The sequence below is a fragment of the Dipteris shenzhenensis genome, chromosome 9, assembly GCF_047967505.1.
Source record: "Dipteris shenzhenensis isolate YYH24624 ecotype China chromosome 9, Dip_SZ_1.0, whole genome shotgun sequence".
Taxonomy (NCBI): domain Eukaryota; kingdom Viridiplantae; phylum Streptophyta; class Polypodiopsida; order Gleicheniales; family Dipteridaceae; genus Dipteris; species Dipteris shenzhenensis.
In genome coordinates this window covers 11,330,591-11,350,680 of record NC_141604.1, presented here as the reverse complement: position 1 = coordinate 11,350,680, position 20,090 = coordinate 11,330,591, and the positions used below count along the sequence as shown (strand labels likewise).

The following is a 20,090-nucleotide window of genomic DNA, read 5'->3' as shown; positions in this document are numbered from 1 at the left end:
TCAAAGGTCTTTTTCTGCTTCTGAGCATAATTCATTGTCTTGTGCTTCTTCCATAATTGATGCTAATGATAAATGCAAGCTTTCCAAATGGCATACAAGGGCTAGAGTTAAACCTATGCTAGATAAGGGTTGTTCCTCAAAATCTTTCTTTCGAAATTTACATGCATATAGACAAAGTCAATCTATCATGAGAGTCAGGAAACCTGATGGTCTTTGGACCCAGACTTTATCTTAGCTAGAAAAACAATGTCTGGATCATTTTCAGCTTCTTTTTTCTCAGCCATCTTCTTCTACACCTCAGGTTGCATTGGCTCGGAGCAGATTTATTGAGCTTGTTTCTCCTATTGTTTCTTTGCAAAAAGCTTCAATGCTGGACATGTCTTTTTCAGATATTGAATTGGATGAAGCCCTCAAGCATTTGGGTAAACATAAATCCCCTGGCTGGGATGGTTTGACGGTTGAATTTTTTGTAGCCTTCTGGGCTGAATTGAAGGGTCCAATCTTGAAGCTCATTAATGTAGCCTGGCAGCATAAACATCTTCCCTCAGCTTGGAAGCATGGTCTGGTTAAGCTTGTGCCCAAAAAACCTCTATGTGAGACAATGGATGACTGGAGGCCCATCACTCTGAGAATTGCTAACACAAAAGGCTGTCTGTCCCCTTCCACGTGTATACCTTTCATTGTGCCCTTGTCTACTTGCTAAAATGTTGGTACATCGGATAAAGGATATCCTTCATGATGGACTTCATCCCAGGCAATATGGTTTTGTTCCAAGAAGGCATATACATGATAATATCTCCAATACTCTCATCGCAATGGAATATGCAAAATATTCAGCTCAAGATGTTTTGGTCATGCAGGTGGATGTGGCAAAGGCATTTGATACAGTATAGTGGGATTATGTCTCTCAAATCATGTCTAAACTTGGTTTTGGGCCAAAGCTAGTTAATGTTATATATTGGCTTTACTCAGATTCCACTGCTCAATGCTTTATAAGGAATCATTTGTCTGAGTCTTGGACTCTGGAACGATCAGTTCGACAGGGATGCCCTCTCAGTGCTTTGTTCTATGCTATTGCTTCACATCCTTTGCTTCTTTATATGGATCATCTGGTTGATACTGGACAGTTAGTGGGGCTTCAGGTTCTTGGTTCACGGCCTTTCATTGCACAGGCTTATGCAGATGATTCATTCTTCATGCCAAAGAACAGTCCTCTGGAGCTTCGCCTATTGATGGATACCCTTTCTGATTTTGGGTTGGTAGCTGGTCTAAAAATTAATTTTCAGAAATCAAAACTCTTGCCTCTCAAGCATCGTGACTGGCATGCTATCCTGTGGCCCGGCCAGATTATTTATCCGGAAAACATAGTAAGACATTTGGGTTATCCCATTGGCTGGAAAATCAAAAATAAGCAACAAATATCTTGGGTATTAAACAAAATTCAGGACAAATTAGAATATTGGAAGATCTCCACTAAGCCATTGCATGTACGGCTTCGAATTGTCCAATCCATTGTTCTAGCTTATGTCCAGTTTTACCTTCCTCTATTACATTGGTCATCATCTCGAGATCTCTCTTCTTTTATGTCTCAAGCCATGGAGATTTTTTGGAAAACTAAGCTTCACAAAAAAGCTTTAAGGTTGCTCAAAATGGACCTGCTTTGCTCACCAACAATGCATGGTGGTTTGAATATTATAAACATCAAATTTCATGTGTTGGCAAGAAAGATCACTATGCTCAAGACCTTTTTTCAACAAGAGCAGCCTTGGTCTATCATGTTGGCATTTTTGTGTGGTCAGATGCGGACAAATGCTTATGGACATAGGCTAGTTGATCCATCATAAGTAGTACTAGGCAAATTTCAAGGTAAAATCCCTGGTTGTCCATTTTCTACTTCCTTGATTCAGGATTGGAAGAAAGTGCTCTCTCGCATCAAATGGTCTCCCCATCCTGCTTCTATAGCTTCCTTGCTTCGAATGGAAAGCCTTCATTGGAGTGCTGTTTTTTACTCTCCCCTTGCTGTACAACAACCAATCATAGCTTACAATCTTATGAAGTTGGGCATCCGGTTCATTGATGACGTGGTAGATACTCAGGGGCATATTCTCTCTTTTCTGACAGCATGCCAACAATACAATCTTGGGATGCATCATAGACCTATATGGAAAGCTATTGCAGATCCTCTCAGCCTTTGCATCTGTTGACTTCCATACAGGCTTATCGATTGATACTACCTCCTCCATGGATTGCTCAACATGCTAATTCTCTTTGGCATCTGAATAAGTCTTTAGCTTGGTGGAAAGGAAAATTGAAATTGATATGGAAGTTGAAAATGCCGTTGAAGCATAGACTCTTTCTCTGGAGATGCATTGTTGGTATTTTTCCAGTGGGAGTGAAATTGGCTCAAAGAAGGATTACCTCTCCTCTTTGTCCAAGATGTCATCGTACCCCTGAGAGTATTCTGCATTTATTGTGGTTTTGTTCATATTCCAGAGACCTTCTAGACAAGATCTCCTATTTTTTATCTCTCAGATTTCCTGCACACAAGTTCTACAGGTTTTTTCGGATGTTTGGCAGATTATCAGCTTCTTTGTCACAGTATTCTCTTTTCTTCCATTGGATCAGATACTGGGCCATATGGACCCTCTGGCTACAGCGAAATCATGCATATCTGAATTCACCCCTTCAGCACCCTTATGAGTTCTTCCGAGCCTCATTGCGGCAGTCCTTATATGATGCCTTACATGAGAAAGATTTGGATGTTTCTTGCATTCAGCTTTTCTTTTACTGTTTCTGATGGATAGGGCATTGGCTCTTTTCTCGAGCACTGCCCTGATGTACAATGGATGTTTCATAATATAATTTTCTTGGTTTCACAAAAAAAAAAAGTGTGTATAAATAGAATAACAAAAAAATCTAAATTTGTACGATTGGATATTTTCTAGTCTTACAAAGGGGTGTATGTGTGTGTGTGATACATACATACATACATGTGTACCACTCACAAAAAATATATATGTATATATAAATTTACATGTATGTATATATAAATATACATATATATATATATGTGTGTGTGTGTGTGTGTATGTGTGTGTGTATCCGCATACATACATACATACATACATACATACATATCTATCTGTATGTATGTATGTATACACACATACAAACACACACACTTATGTGTGTGTGTGTGTGTGTGTATGTGTATACATAAATATACATATATATATGTGTGTGTGTTTGTGTGTTCTGTGTGGCTCTAGTTTCAGGGTGTGAGAGAGAGATCCCGTGTTAGCCCTCGTGCTCCCACGCTGCAGTTGCTTGTTTCTCCTTCAGTTTGACGTCCTCGAGGTTTTGTTTGACGCTCGTTTTGTGTCTGTACGTTCTGTCAGAAAATTCGGGATTTTTTTTTCGTAATGTCAAAAATCCGTACAGACAGAAAAAGTCCGTACAGTCAGGAAAATCCGTACAGTTTTGTTGGCAGAAATTTTCTTCGGTACTGTCAAAAATCCGTACGATTTTGTCCGTGCAGCCAGGAAAAATCCGTACAGTTTTGTATCTGCTGTGCTTTTGCTGCTTCCAAGCCTTTTCCTTAACTCGAAGATTATTCCCACAAAGACAAGTCGGTTTCTAACAAGAAACAAAAACAGGTGATGGATTCAGATGATTCCCTTCATGACTCTGTGAGGCTTAGCTGGTTTATGAGGTTATGCATGAAGGGTTTGAAGACACCCGCAAAGGTTGGAAAGATCCACTTCCCACCACTGGCGTTATGGTGGAAGTGGATGAAGTTCTTCCCAGGACGGATGCCTGCTGCAGCAGATGTTAGGAATTGGTTGACTCGAACCCTGGGTGGTTCTTATGTAAAAAAAGTTCATTATGTAGCGAGGGGGTTTTTTGAGATCATCATGGCAGATGAGGAGCACCGTCAGGTTTTGCTCTAGCACTCTCCTCTCTTCTAAGTCCAACAGATGGTCCATGTCCTGCCCTGGTCTCCCACCCAGGATTATCAAGCATTGATTCGGCATCGTTGCCCTGTTTGGGTTGAAGTTGTGGATTTTCCTCAATGCTTGTCTTCTCTTCTACCTAAAATTGCAGCTTCCCTCGGTAAGGTGGTATGTCCACCGCGACCCAATGGAAATTCGAATCGCTTTTGCATTTTGTGGGATATGGATCATCCCACTCTAGCTTCATATTCGGTTACCGTGAATAATGTTTCCATGGGGAGTGTCTTTTACAAGCTCAAGTGGGGGCTGTTTGCAGGTGTTTGCTTTGAATGCAAGCAATTTGGGCACATGGCTTCACAATGCCCTTCCTAAGCTCCACGGATGCCAGTGCAAGCTGAAATGGTTCAGCCTTTGAATAAGAATGCAAATGCCTCTTCTATGGTAAAAAACAAAGGGGTCAAACAGTTTTTCTCTGTTCAAGACAAAGGCAAAGCCCCGGTTGTCTCAAATGGTAATGCTTCTTTTCCTGTGCCTTTGTCCTCTCCACCTCAGGGGAAGGGGGAAAAATTTTTGATTGATGGATGGCAAACTCCTCACAAAGTGATCTCCCCTAGGCGACCTTTGTCTTCTCGGACTTGGAGTGGTGCATCCTCTCATGGGAAAACCCCTGCTGAAAACTCTGGTGTTGGCTTGACTTGGGCTGCTGTGACTGCAAATCGGACCTTGTTTCCTGAAGAAGAAGTTGCTGCACTTTTGTCCTCTCCTCAGGTTGATGCTTCATCCCAGGGCAGAGGCCCGGACATTGAGGTGGAAATGCAGATGTAGACAGCCCGTTAGTTGCTGTACATACTTGTCCCATAACTGTAAATATGCTTGATCATTTGAAGTGTGTTACTCTCAATGTACAGGGAATGTGTGATGGTTGCAAATGGAAACTGGTTTGAATGTATATCAGGCAATTGCAGCCTGATATAGTTGCTTTGCAAGAGCATAATCAGCATATGTATGCTGGTCAGATAGGCTATTTTGTTGGTTATGATATCTTCTATGCTGGAGAGCAGTCCTTTTCTGGTGTGGCTTTTTTGGTAAAGCACGACCTTCAACCTGTTGTGGCTCTCAATGATTGCCATGGTAGATGGATTACTGTTCAATGCCTTGTTCAAGGGGAAATTTTTGAATTTGCATCGGTTTATGCCCCCAATCTTCTCGTAATAGAGCTTTAATCTGGGCTGCCATGCATACTTATCCATGGCGACAACATGCCTTCATTTGTGGTGACTTTAATAATGCCCCTCAATCGGGTGACAACACCTCAGGCCACACTCATATGTTGGCTTGTGAAACACAGGCATGGTCTGATTTTTTGGTCGAGTTGCGCCTGGTTTAGTCTCTAGAAGGAATTCCAGCCCATGCTTCCGGGCTATACCTTTCAGCGTAATGCTTAATCTTCTTATCGGGCACGCTTGGACAGATGGTATCAGATTGATCCACAACATTGTGATGCCTTTACTCGTCAAATTTGGGTTGATCATGCTTTCACACATTTGGATCATGCTCCTCTTTGGTTGAGGCTTTCCTTACATGAATTTCCCACTGACAGATTGCCTTGCCGAAGGCTTTTGCTGATTAATAATAGTTATCTGGAGCATGTTGACTTTAAAGCCTTGGTCTTTGATGCTATTCAGTCTCTTTTCGTCAGATACACATTGGTTTGGATTATGCTTGGCAGGCTTTTGTTGCTCAGATGCAAGCAGTTATTCGAGATTATGGCAAATCCTATATGCAAGCCACAAGGGAGACTGTAGCACATGCCAAATTACTTGTCAGAGTTTGACTGAGCTTGCTCATCTTCGCCCTTTGTCGTCAAAGGAAAGCATGCTCTTATGTCAGGCTTGATTCTCTCTTCAATCCAATGATCGAAGAAAGCTTGCTAAATGGGAAACTCGATCCAGACAACGGGCATTTTTGGACAAAGGCTGCTCTTTCAAGCAATTTGTTAAGAGTTTACACTACAAAAGACAGGCTACGAATATCTGTCGGATCCGGATGCCTGATGGCTCTTGGTCAACATCTCGTTCAGAGCTTGCTGATTTATGTGTGCAACACTTCTCCACTCATTTTGGGCATGTGGATACTCTTTCTCCTCGGGTCGTGTCTGCACGTCAGCTTCTTTTGCAGCATATTCATCCAATTCAGTTTGATGCTCAGGCTTTGGAACTTGAACATCCCTTCACTGAAAGGGAATTGTGTATTGCACTAAGATTCTGTGGCAGATGGAAATCTCCATGATCATCTTGTGGCTACAGGATCACTTCATGGCTTGGAATTGGATGCTAATCGCAGCATTGTTGCTCAAGCTTATGCTGATGATTCTTTCTTTACAGCGAAGAATACGCCTCATGATCTTGGTGCCTTGATGTAGGCCCTCTGTGTTTATGGTTTGGCAACTGGTCTTCATGTTAATGCCGGAGCAATATGTCTGTCTGTGAGTAACTGGCCAGATGGAAAAATGCCAAGCAGGACTCGCCAAAGGAAAAGCTGTTGCCGAAGAGGGACTTTGTAATGCCAAAGGAGACGCAGCCGTTTTCTCCACCACTTTAGTGGGCGATCCATATGCCAAACAGTATTTGCTCTGTCAAAAATCCAAGGCGGAGGTAATAACACTTTATACAGAGATGACACTGTGATATGTGAGAGCTTCAAGGGACGGGCTGAAGAGGAGGAAGAGAGTAAAATCCAATCCTAAAGCCTATTCTGAAGTTCCAAGCGAGGTGCCGGCAAGAACGGTTGAAGCATTGCTGAAATCATGTGCCATAAAGGACGATAATGAGCTCCCAAACCGTATTTGCTAGCAGCCATAGAAAAAGATAAAAGTGTGCCATCATCCTGAAGTACATCCGCCACAGATGAAATGCCTTTGAAGGAGAGAAAATAAGAACGTCTGGGTTCTTGAATGGCCAAAGAAGGGTGGAATACTTTAGACCAATAAATATTCTCAGCCCTCAAAGAGTTTCCCGACAGAGAATCTCGGCCATGCCATTCTAAGTGGGATAAGATATGTTTCCAATCGAGAAGTAGGCGAGAGACAAAAGGGCAGCCTCTGATCTTGCCTTGGATAGAGCCAAATAGGAAATCCCACTGAGTAGGCTGCCAATGCCCAAAGGCAGAAGTATGAATATGTAATAAGAGAGAGCGGATCATGAAAGCCCAAGGTTGATCTCCTTGCATAAACTGAAACATGGTTTTTCCTCTGTGAGCAAGTAAATGCATTTGAATATTGAGAATGTTCAGACCCCCGTGCATCTTTGGAGAACATAGATGATGCATAGAGAGCAATCTGAGACTTTTCTTGCCATGTTTTGAACACCAGAAAATTTCCATAATAGTTGACATAAAGGAAACCAGCTCCGCCTTAGTGAACATAATGAGAGGCAGATAAAATTGTATGTATGCTATCAAAATGGATTGTCCGATTGGCAAACGAACATGTAGTGGCCAAGTTGCAAGCTTCCAATATTCAAGTTTTGCCCTCAACTTTGTTAGCACCCAATCAGTTTGTTGGGAACGGGTGAGTCCCCAACCTAAAGGATAGCCAAGATGTCGAATGAATTGAGAAGCGGGGACAATTTCCCCAGGCCACAGAAGACTGTGCCATTCCTGTTCATGCAACGGTAACAATTTTGATTTCTGAAAATTTACTCGAAGACTAGCAGTCAATCCATATGTAGAAAGAGCCTGCATAATCATGGACAGATCACTCCGAGTATTTTTTGGGGTAAAGAATGAATCATCAGCATATGCTTGAGCAATCATGCTATGACTGCCAGCAATCTCCAAACCATGCAACTGGTCAGTGTCCAAAAGGTGGTCCAGATATTGAAGCATTGGATGAGTGACTATCGCAAAAAGTAAAGCACTTAGGGGACATCCTTGCCTAACAGAACAACCAAGAGTCAAGGATGTAGAAATATCCCCTGAAAGTATGCAGGCAGCTTTACTATCTTGATATAGCCAAGTGATAACTTGCTGCATTTTTGTGCCAAATCCCAATGCTTGCATAGTCGATGAAATAAAATCCCACTTAACAGTATCAAAGGCTTTGGCAATATCAACTTGCAATAATAAAACATCCTGCTGCGTGTATTTGGCATATTCAATTCCAACATAGGCATTATCAATGTTATCTGTGATATGCCTACGCGGGACAAAGCCATATTGGGCAGGATGCAACCCATCATGTAAAAACCCCTTTAGCCGATCGACAAATATTTTTGTAGTGACTTTGTAAATAACTGGCATAAGGGTGATAGGTCTCCAGTCTGCCAAAGATTCACAAATTTGCTTTTTGGGAAGGAGTTTAACAAGACCTCTCTTCCATGTGTCTGGCATTTTCTGATTTTGCCATGCAGCATTCACCATATGTAGCAATGTATGCTTCAAAAGAGGCCAATATTCTAGAAAAAACTCGACTGTAAGACCATCCTATCCTGGAGATTTCCATTTGCCGCAGGATTTGATTGCATCTAACAGTTCCCTCTCAGTAAAAGGTTCCTCCAATTCCAAAGTTTGAGTAGTGGAAATAATAGGAGAAACATGCTGCAACAGTAAATTTTGTGCAACCAAAACCTGCTGTGAGGGAGGAACTGCAGAGCCAAATTGCTGAGCGAAATGATGCACACAAACAGAAGCAAGCTGTGACCGCGAGGTGGTCCATGATCCATTAGGCATGAGCACCCTGCAAATTTCTGTTTTTAATCTCCTCTGATGCACGCTTTTGAAAAATTCTTTGGAAGAGCAGCCTTTATCTGTAAAGGCTCTTTGTCTTGCTCTAGTCTCCCATTTAGCCAGTTTTCTGTGATCATTGAGTTTAAGACAATGTCTGGCCTGGCATAGTGTTGTTTGCTCATGCAGAGACAACGAACGAAGATGGCTGAGTTCACTGAGGTCCTGACAAGTGAGTTTGGTCTGAGCAATAGTTTCCCTCATAGTCTTCATGTAAGACTTGCCATAACCTCGAATCACTACTTGCATTTTGGAAACAAAAGAATCCCAGGCATCATCAATATGAATATGGCTGCGAGAAGACAGAGAATGAGATGCTTCAGTAACCATGGCCTTGAAAGCAGCATGTTGCAAGTAGCTATTGTTCACGATTCGATGTCGCCTTTGTGGCAATCTATCATCTAGCATAGCATGAAAGGATAACCACAACCATAGAGGTGCATGATCTGAATGCACAAAGGCATAATCAATCCACATTTTGCATGTAAAATCCCCATTTTGTTGCGGAGCTACACTATACCATCGATCCAGATGTGCCTGATAAGTAGAATGGGCATTATGTTGGAAGGTGTATCCAGGTGATAAAGGCTGCAATTCCTTCCCAAGGTCAACCAAATCCAGACGCATCAGTAATTGAGACCATGCATGTCTTTCAGGGGTTAACATATGAGTATGTCTGGAGGTATTGTCACCCTGTTGAGGAGCATTATTGAAATCCCCACATATAAAGGCATGATATCTCCATGGATATTGCTGCATGGCATCCCAAACTGCAGTTCTTTCTCTAGAGGATTGAGGTGCATAAATAGAAGCAAGTTCAAACACCTCTCCTCGAATAATGCATTGAAGAACAAGCCATCTGCCGTTGTTATCATTTAAAGCAATAATTGGGTGAAGCTCATGTTTGATCAGAAAGACCACCCCTGAGAAAGAGTCCTCCTCAGCATAGAAAATATCATAGCCACAGTAGTGTCCTGTCTTTCCTGCATAGACATGTTGGTTGTGTTCTTGTAATGCCACTATGTCAGGCTGAAATTTGTTGATGTACAGCCACACTGTTTTCCATTTCCTACTGTCACACATCCCCTGGAGATTGAGTGTAAAACATTTGATATGAGTAGTCATATTTACAGATATTTATAGCAATATAACAACTATGTACAACAGCAAATTTCATTGATGTCAGCCCTGCATTTCTATCTCAGGGTCCCTGAGTAGAGGTATCCACTTGAGGAGTAGACAGCAAAGCAGCAACCTCTTCTTCAGGGAAGAGTGTTCTGCTAGCTGTCACTGCAGCCCATGTGATCCCAATTCCTGTATTGACCTCTGGGGTGTTTCCACTAGAAGACGCACCATTCCAAGTGCGAGGGGGTGGAAGTCTTCGAGCAGAAATAACTTTTCTTGGACTTTGCCATCCATCAGTTGGAGGTTTCTGTCCTTTTGTCGAGGGTTGAATAGCAGGAGGTGAATGTGAAGAAACATTCCCATTTGAAACCACTGGAGCTTTGCCTTTATCCTGAATTCCAGAAAACTGTCTACTACCTTTGTTTTTATTTGCAATAGAGATAGGAGCATCTTTGGTAGGCATTTGAACCGGCAAAGCAGCAGGAGGCATTTTATGCTGATTCATTGGACACTGTGAAACCATGTGTCCAAATTTTTTGCAGTCAAAACAAGCCCTTGCAAATAATCCCCATTTCAGTTTGTAAAAAGCACTTTCCATGTCCACATTATTCACCGTGACTGAATAGGAGTCAGGTGTGGGATTATCAGTATCCCAGAGAATGCAAAATCAATTCGAGTTGCCATTAGGCCGTGGTGGGCAGACCACTTTGCCTAAAGATGCTGCAATTTTAGGCAAGAGTGAGGCCATGCATTGTGGGAAGTCTACAACCTCAACCCAGACCGGGCATCTGTGTCGGATTAAAGCCTGATAATCCCTTGTGGGAGACCATGGCAGTACATGCACCATTTGCTGCCCAAAAAAGTTGGGCGAATGTTCCAAAAGCATTTGTCTGTGTATCTCATCCACCATAATAACCTCAAAAAAACCCCTGGCTGCATAGTGCACTTTGCGAACAAACGAGCCAGCCAGTGTGTGAGTCAACCAGTTGCCTATCTCTGCAGCAGGTGGCATCCGGCCTGGAAAAAATAAAATGATTGCATTTTTAGCATATTCTCTGACTGGATCCACAATTTCATCTACTTCCACCACGAGGCCAACTGATGGAACCGAGTCTTTCCACTCTTTCCTTGTGTCTACAAATCCTTCATGCATGACATCATAGACCAGTTGGGCCTCAAGAGTATCATGTACCGGGTCATGCTGACCCTCAGCCTGCTTTTGCTTCTTGCAGGGAACCGAACGTTCCTTTTGAAAGGTTTTTTCATTGGAATATTCAGCCATAGCTTTGTAAAAAAAGGAACTTAGAAACGAGGTACCTGTAAAGTGGTAGTGGAGGAAAAAAAACCAGTCCCAAAAAAAGCCCATAGGAAGCCCACAGAGAAGAGAAAAAGAGTATATTTGTAAGAAGAAAGAAGGGAAAGAGGGATGTAGAGGTCGAGAGAAGATAAAAAACAGTTTTGTAGAGGAAAAAGAGAAAAAAACAGTAAAAGACCCCAAATGAACTATATTTTCGAGGAAAAGGGAAGATTTTGGCGATGGGAAAGGTGCAGCAGACCCAAAGACTGAAGAGGAGAGAAACGGGAGCGAAGGCCTTCAAGATCAGTGCGTAGATGTAGTCCGCAAGCAGAACCCTGCATGGAAAACGATCCAAGAACCGGAGATGAAATGGGAACAGCAACCTGCAACAGGCGGAATTGGCCGTACAAGCCGTACAGCTGTACGGAATCTGTACGAAAGTCTGACGGGCTGTACGGCGGCTGATGACTGCTCCAAAAGACCGATTTTTGGGCGTTGATGCAGCGCAACAGGGAGCGGATGCTCACGGGCTGGTCGCGGGAGGCTCTAGAGCTGTTCTGCAAGGCTTCTCCTCTCTCTCTCTCTCTCTCACCCACACTCACTCTCTCACCCTTCCCTCTCTACACACACACACACCTCTCTCTCTCCCACACACACATCTCTCTCTCTCACCGTAGAAGTTAGCAACTTGGCCGTTGCATGTTTGACTACGGATTGCCCAATCTATTTTGGTGGCATACATTCAGTTTTACTTGCCTTTGATCATGTTTGGCAAGGGAGATTTACATTCTTTATGTCGATCGTTATGGAAACTTTTTGGCGTTCAGAACATGCCCGGAAAAGTTTGAGATTGCTTTCAGTGCAATATCTATGTTCGCCATAGATGCATGGGGGTTTGAATATGTTGGAGATATCATAGTCAAAGAGTGTGTGGTGATGTGATGTGTTAGTGTGTAGTACTAGGTGATCTAGTACTAGTCTATGTGAGTGAGTCTTGTGTGAGTGCCACGTGTCATTATGGGACTTATCCCATATGCACTAGGTGCTAGAGTGTGTGTGTGAGTAGCCTATATAAAGGCTTGTACTTCACTTGTCATGATATACTTGATGAATGAATGAGAGCCTTCGTCATGTCTTCATTTGAGCATCATTTCCTCACATCCTAACCTTCTCTCTCTCTCTCTCTCTCTCTCTCTCTCTCTCTCTCTCTCTCTCCCTTCACCATGTTTCGAACATGGTATCAGAGCCACTTGGCCTTGCCATAGCCATTGCTGCCACGTCATTATAGACCTAACCCTTACCCTAATTGGAAACCCTAAATCTACTCAGCTGCCCCATTTTCCTCTCTGCTGGTTCACCCCGCCTAAGGTTTCTGCACCACAGACCTTCATTGCTTCTCTTGTTGTAGTCGCCTTTGCCTCGCCTCTTCTTTTCTGCACAGCCGCCCTCCATAGCTTGGTTGTCACCATGTTTTTCTTCTCCATAGCTAGCCGCCTTCATTCCTAGGTGCTCTTGGTAGCTTTCCTGCCTGCTGGTCGGGTCATTTCCCTAGGCCAACCTGCTGCTGCTGCCATCTTTGCTTCATAGTCGGCACCTCCAAGCGACTCCAGCCCTACAGCCGACGATCTGTCTGTCTTCAAGTGCTGCGTGGTGATCAGCCTTTTTAATTCGGAGCTTTTCCAGCCTCTCCACGTGCTGCTGTGTGCATTTTGGAGCAGAGCAAGCCATCAAATTTCTGCTACAGGCTTCTACAGCTGCATTACTTCAGCCGACTTTGCTTTTGGACTTGTCTGTGGAGGTTTTTTGAGTGGTTCCAGCCTTCGACCAGCTGTTCCAGCAATCTCTAAGACCTTTTCCTCACCCGACTTGTCCATGTGAGGACTACTCGTGTTTTGGAGCCTTCTGTCAGTCGCCATATTTGTTGGTCTCCTCAGCTTATTGCACGCCTTCTAGAAGTCCTCTTTCATCATGACTTTCTTCTCTTCAAGTTCCCTACTCTTTTTGAAGTTCAAGGGGGAATGCTTTCCCACGTGGCAAACCAAGATGCAACTATTGCTGATGCGTGAAGGAGTTTGGGATGTTGTTGAGGAAGAGCGTCTTGAGACAACTGATCAGCAACAACGCAAATTATGCAAGCAGCGGAATGCCAGGGCCATTGCTCTTATTGGTCTTTGCTTGGCCGACTCTCTCATTAATCATGTGGACTTCAGGTCAACTGCTAAGGAGATTTGGGATCGCCTTGAGAACTTCTTTGGTAATAAAATCACCAACTCTAAAGTCTACTTGAAGCTCAAGTTTTATGATCTGAAAATGGAAGAGAGTGATGAGTTGAGTGATCATCTAGCCCGGTTTCAATCTCTTGTTCAACAACTCTGAAGTTTGAAGAGTGTTCCTGATGATGAAGATAAGATGGCTATCCTTGTGAAGAGTATGCATGGCATTTCTCGCTTTGAGCACACTCTTGAGATCCTTCGTCTTGCCACTACTGCGTTTAATCATATGGTGGCCCTTGTCATTGAGAAGGATCGTCGCAATAAGGAAGCCGCTCTTGCCTCTTCTATTGATTAGGCATTTGCTTCCACAAGCAAATGGAAGACCAACAAGAACATTATTTGCAGGTTTTGCAAAAGGAAAGGACACGTTGAATCTCATTGCTTCAAGAAGAAAGCACAGGACCAAGAGAAGCATCATGCCAATCTTCTGGCTGAAGACGAAGCTGAACCTGAAGAGCCCCCAAAGGAGATACATGCAGCTATAGTAGAGATTCATGGCGTCTCTCTTGACGATGAGGATCCATTTGACCAGGGTTGGACTTTTTATGCCCCTATGCTATGTGTGTTTGTGTTGAGTCACATAAAGGTTCTCAGCATTGAGTTGTCCCTCTAAATTGAATATCACTTTGGTTGATGGTATTGACCACCCAGTTTAGAGTAAGGAGGGATGACGAGTGATGGTTTGCCCTTGCCAGTCGCAAGCTGACCGAGAAGTCATTATCACACGGGAGGTGTTGGATAGTTGGACTTGCTCTTTGCAGTATTGCGGTCTACTCTTGCATGTTGGGTCTCACATCTCTTTGCTCTGAAGGGGGGTATTGGAGATACCATAGTCAAAGAGTGTGTGATGATGTGATGTGTGAGTGTAGTGCTAGGTGATCTAGTACTAGTCTATGTGAGTGAGTCTTGTGTGAGTGCCATGTGTCATCATGGGACTTATCCCATATACACTAGGTGCTAGAGTGTGTGTGAGTAGCCTATGTAAAGGCTTGTACTTCACTTGTCATGATATACTTGATGAATAAATGAGAGCCTTTGTCATGTCTTCATCTGAGCAGCGTGACGTCAGAGGCCAATCATCCATCGCAGGGTTTTTTCGACCTCCCATTTGACGGGCCCTCTATGATTGGCCTCTGACAATCACCACAGGCATATATATATATATATTTGTATCTCCCCCCTTCTGCTCCATTTTTTTGTGCCATTTTTTGTATCATAGGGAGATAGATACACATTTTTTGCACCAGGACTAGACACACCGTCCTTCATAACTTTTTTGAAGAAACGGTTGGCCGGACCGTTTTGAGACCGCAACCGTTATGCTCATTGTACTAGTTATCTTTAGTCTCATAGACCTTCACTGTCTCCCGAAGACTTTAACAAAATTTCTTTCTTTCTTTCTTTCTCTCTCTCTCTCTTTCCCTTCACCATGTTTCTAACAGAACATTCTCAAATTTCATATGCATATTCTTGCTCATAAGGGGAAAATGATGCTGCAATTCATGCAAGGTGATCAACCTTGAGCTGCCATGATGCGCTATTTGCTCTTACAAATCATCACCTCTGCTTTTGGTTACTGGCAGCCCACTCAGTGGGACTTTCTTTTGGGTTGTATTGATGGCAAGGTCAGAGATTGTCCTCTTGTCTCCAAAATGTTACCCCTCTATTGCCTTTGCAGGACCCCAGACGTTCATACTTCTTTAGTTTTAAAGGGATCCGCTTAGTGTGGCTGATGTCATTCACGATGATGTTACCCTTCTTTCTTTTCCTTTGGCTGCTGGAAAATATGGTTTAGGGATGCATTATGGCCCCATATGGCAAGCTATTACTCCATATGCTTCATTCTTTTCAGCCGGTACCGCCACTGGAACTTGAGGACAGGCTTCGGGATTGGACTCTTCATTCACTAGGGTTGTCCTTCCGTGCCTTGAGGCTGTCCCACATTACAGTATCTTCTTTGTATAAAGTTCTATTTCCCCTACCTTGGGCTTTAGATAGGGTAAATCAGCTCTGGCAAATGAATCGCCCTCGCTCGGCAAAGTGGTGGCGGAAGAGATTGCGGCAAATTTGGAATTCCAAAGTCCCTCTTCGACAACAAGTCTTTTTGTGGCGAGTTATGTTGGGGGTTCTTCCGTCTGGGCAGCTTTTGGCACGCAGACATATTGATCCGGTTGGTTGTTGCCGATGTATGCCTCCGCGGGAATGTGTTCCTCATCTTCTTTGGCATTGCCCCCTCACCCGTGATTTTCATTCTTCCTCCCTGCCCACTCGCTTTCATTTGGTCTCTCCTCTCTCCCTTTATTCTTCCTTCTTACCTCTCTCCCTTTCTTCCTCCACTCCTTGCATGTTGACTGTATGTCGCTAGCCTCTTCAAGGACTCCTTTGCTAGCGATTTGATCATGAGATTGTTAACAAACGTGGCTGCCCCTAAGTTTAGGTTCTGCCATTTGCTATTCGATCAAGCACATCATTGTTGTCAAATGTTTCATGAAAGAGTCTCGAATTTCAAAACGTTCTTCTACAATATCTTGGGGTTGAAATGTTGGGAGCCTCGAATTTCAAAAATCTCTTGTGTGCAATCACTTGAGATACACCAATGGATTGGTACCATGTAGCAACCATCTCCTTCATCCTTCATGGATGTATGTAGGGGCTTGTAACATCATGTGGCTCCTTAAAAATCTCTAACCCTTATCCATGACATAACATTAAGGATGCCCTAATCTCGTATCTAAGGTTGACCTTTAATTAATCCTAACACAATTTCCCTCAAGGGGAATGTAGTAAACTAACTCCACATGACTTTTTCCAACAAGCATAAGGGCCAAATACTCTCAATTGGTGCGACAACCCTTAGCTTCCATTAGTTTGTGGAGGTTCCGTTGCTCTATTGAATGATGTGGGTTATTGCATTATGATCACTGATAATGTATTGGATGCCCCTTTTGCTCACTAAAATCAAAGCCCAATAGCCTATGTGAGGATTGGGTGACTTTATGCATGGATCTTGTTCCAATATAAATATGACGAATAACTCCTAAGAAGAAAAGTGAAGGGTTGGCACAAAGATGCTTGCCACCTCATCTGAGGTGTGGTAGACACCTCTAGTTCCCATGGGTGTGTATTCTCATGATGGCTTTCAGTCTCTTCAATCTTGGTCTTATAGGCTGTTTTGGCCTTCAGTAGACTTCAATAAATCTTTTTGTCTTTCCATCTCCCCTTGCCCTCCCCTGTCCCGTAGGCGCCCCGTTCCTTGCCAAGTGTGTTCAAATGTATCTGACTTACATATGTTGGGCCGTAAATTCTTTAAGGCTTATTGACTTTTGCAAAAGCCTATTTTCAAGAGAGAGGAATCTTTAAAGTTGAAGTCTTAAGGCTTTGGTTCCTTTGGAATTTGATTAGTAAATGAAATAGCAAAGAAAAAAAACTTTGTGATAGTTTGCTCTTGCGGTTAGTAATAACATGTTTGAATTCTAATTGGCATTTGATGCGTATGCAGGATTTGGATCGTGAAGAACCTGCAGGTTGTGGTGGCCCTGGGGTGGAGCAATATGTAATTGATTCTCGTGGTGCTCTTGTACAAAGGAATAACGTTGCTCTTAGAGAACGTTTAAGCTTATGTCAATGTTTATTGTTTTCAAGTCTGATTGTACGCATGGGTAAGTCATGGTCTGATCTTTTTGTTTTCTAGTTTGATTGTACGCATGGGTAAGTCATGGTTTGATCTTTTTGTTTTTGTTTCGGGATTTTGTGGTTGCATAGATAGTGTGTGTGTGCACGCCTATATGTGTGTGCCCATTGCTTACTTTTGCACATGCTAATTTTTGCTTGCATGAATGCCATGAATATGAATTTTTTATGTCTAGTGTTTTCATGGGGTCTCTTGCTTCATAAATGGAGGTTGGTCTAGTGTCTTGGGATTCATATTTGGGTCTCTTGCCTCACTTTTTGTCATAGGCTTCTCTTTAGTCTATGTTAGAATGTAGATCATGCCTACATCATCTCTCGTCATGAATGGTACGACCAACAGCCAAAGAATACCGCTTGATCTACTTTTACCATGTCCTAGTTGGTATCTATAGCTCTAAATACATATAGATTCTTCTCCTTAGATACCCAATGCTCATGCCTCACACACACTTTGGCTACATCTTACTAGTGTTGTCTACTCCACCATTAAGTCCATAAAAAGGATTCACTAGAAGTTGTCCCTCCCATATATAGATTGTACTATGAGGATTCCAAAGGCATGCCACAAACTCCTTAAAAAGGCGGCCAAATATTTTCCCACACCACACGGTCCACTAGACCACCACCTCTTGGTTATGTACCTTGCAACAATTGGTACGATGCGGAGTGCAAGGCTTATCGCCGACAGCTCCGACTTGAAACCATATGTCACCTCCCGAACACACTAGACACGGTACGCAAGTACCGACATCTCGTACGTCGGAAGAAGCAGGCATTTCTTCGTCGAAATGAGGAGGAGCTGCTGCACATCTTGTACAGCAACAACTCTAAGGATTTTTGGCGGAGATTCCTTAAGCGTAGGTCTCCATCACCCCTCACCGACACGAGAGTCTGGCACACGTATGCACTGTTAGGATATCTCAAGGTGTATGCCCCAAGCACACCTTGGGTTCTATGTGTGTGTGCTAGAGGCACAGTTAGGTGCCCATAAGCACTGTTAGGTGGTGGTAGATGCCACATAGGCTGATTGAGAGATTCTAGGAGCTGATTGAAGAGATGATTGTGGAGCTTGGTGGCTCATGTAGAGGTGCCTACATATGGACCTCACCCTTCTTCATTCTATAAGCATTCTCTTGTTTTGTGTTCAGCTCCATGCTTTCCTTTCACTTCTCCAACATGGTATCAGAGCACTATGATCCTCCTTGAGCCCATTTATGCCATGTCATCATCTTCTTCCCCACCTCCACCTTCGTCTCCATTTTGCCCCTTTCTGCCCAACCACTTGGAGGGCTGAATTCTCCTCCTACAGGCGACCTCTTCTAGAGTCCTTCTGGCTGGGGAGACCCTTCGTATAGACGACCTTCCACATGCAAGGAACTAGAGAATGATCGTCACTGCTGGTCGCCATTTCCCGAATTCTGTCGAATCTCTCTTTCGCGTATTCTCCTTCTCTGCTCCACCTCTTTCTAATTCCTTTTAGGGAAAGCTTTCCCAACTTTGGACTATCTTGTATCCAAGTTTGAGCAGCAATGGTTGTATATTCGAGGAGAACAGAGCCAAAAACCAATCGACATTGACGGCGTTCCAGCCAGCAACGCCGCGCGACATTACGTCTGACCTCTGCACTAGAGATTCGCCCATATGTGAGCTTTCATTTGAGCTAGAAAGCCCTCTTTTCTTTGCTGTGAAGAGGGAGATCCAAGCCCTCCAAGATCAGGCCTCTGTTTTGGACAGTTTTGACAGTATTATGAATTTGGTGCTACATTAGATGCTACTTTGGCATTTCTGATATTTTAAAGTGTTGAATAGCATCAGTACATTTGTGGCTACAACTTTCTTTGAGGTTTCTATACCTGGATTTGCTTGGAATACTTTCATTTATCCACCTCATCACACGCCTACATACACTGGGATTTGATCAGGAGATCATCTGGGCAGTCATGGCACTTTATGAGAGAGTCTCAAGATGAGTTCGGACAGGCGCAGGTTGGACACATGAGATCTTGAGTACCATAGGAGTCAAACAGGGTTGTCCCTTATCACCGACCCTGTTTGGCCTCTACATCGATGAGCTTGAGACTTTCATGGGGGCGTTCTGAGGGACAGGTTGCTCACTTGTCGGGATCATCATCAGGATTCTTCTTTATGCAAATGACGTGGCACTCTTGTCGTCCGCACCCTAGGGGCTCTAGCGACACCTAGATGCACTGCAGGCTTTTTGTTTATTCCATGATTTGGAGGTCAACCTTGGCAAGACCAAGGTCATGATCTTTAACACCTCTCGAGCAAACATGCAACAGAAGCAGTTTACTTTTACTTTGGGTGGGTCACCAGTTGAGATCGTATCCTCATACACTTACTTGGGGGTCATCTTCTCCGGCCCGATCTTCACGATGAGACCAGCGATGCAGGTCAAACTGAGCAGGGGATACGCCTCACTAGCTCGGCTAGAGAGACAATGCTTCCACTCCCACTTCCAGGACCCTCGGACCAAGGCTCTTCTCTTCGACTCCTTGGTCCGACCAGCTGGTATGTATGGCAGCCCTTGTTGGGGGCCTGACATGTCAGAGATAGAGTGGACACGGGTGGAGCGCCTGCAGATCCTCATGCTCTCACGGATGATTCGGGGGAAACTGTCTGTACCACATCACATCATTCATGTCGAGTTTGGTTCTTCTCCACTCCAGCTAGATGCAGTCTTTCAGACCATTATATATCTACACCGGGTTAGATCATATGGGGATTGCACATCAGGGAGACAGAGGTTGCCATGGTTGGCTGTCGATTCCTCCATGAGGTTGGCAGCAGAGGGAGACGAGCGATGCTGGTATGCACGGACTCACAGATGGTTTGTGAGACTAGGGTTCCACATCGATAGGATACCTCCTTATCAGTACAGTTTAGATGCCCCTCCGGTACTCTCACCCACCATCCCGATCGGGCCACACACCAACCAGGTCATTCGTGAGG

At 43.7% G+C, this 20,090-nt stretch overlaps 1 protein-coding gene across 2 annotated transcripts in view; it reads left to right on the top strand.

Annotated features, from left to right (window-relative positions):
• EMB3142 (nuclear pore complex protein (DUF3414)) overlaps positions 1–20,090 on the top strand; it is a 207,639-nt gene that overhangs the window by 65,881 nt on the left and 121,668 nt on the right. For both annotated transcript variants that reach the window (XM_087378806.1, XM_087378805.1), the window contains exon 6: positions 16,930–17,089. In XM_087378806.1, the coding sequence (XP_087234932.1) occupies positions 16,930–17,089 (160 nt within the window). The remainder of the gene's footprint in view (positions 1–16,929; positions 17,090–20,090) is intronic.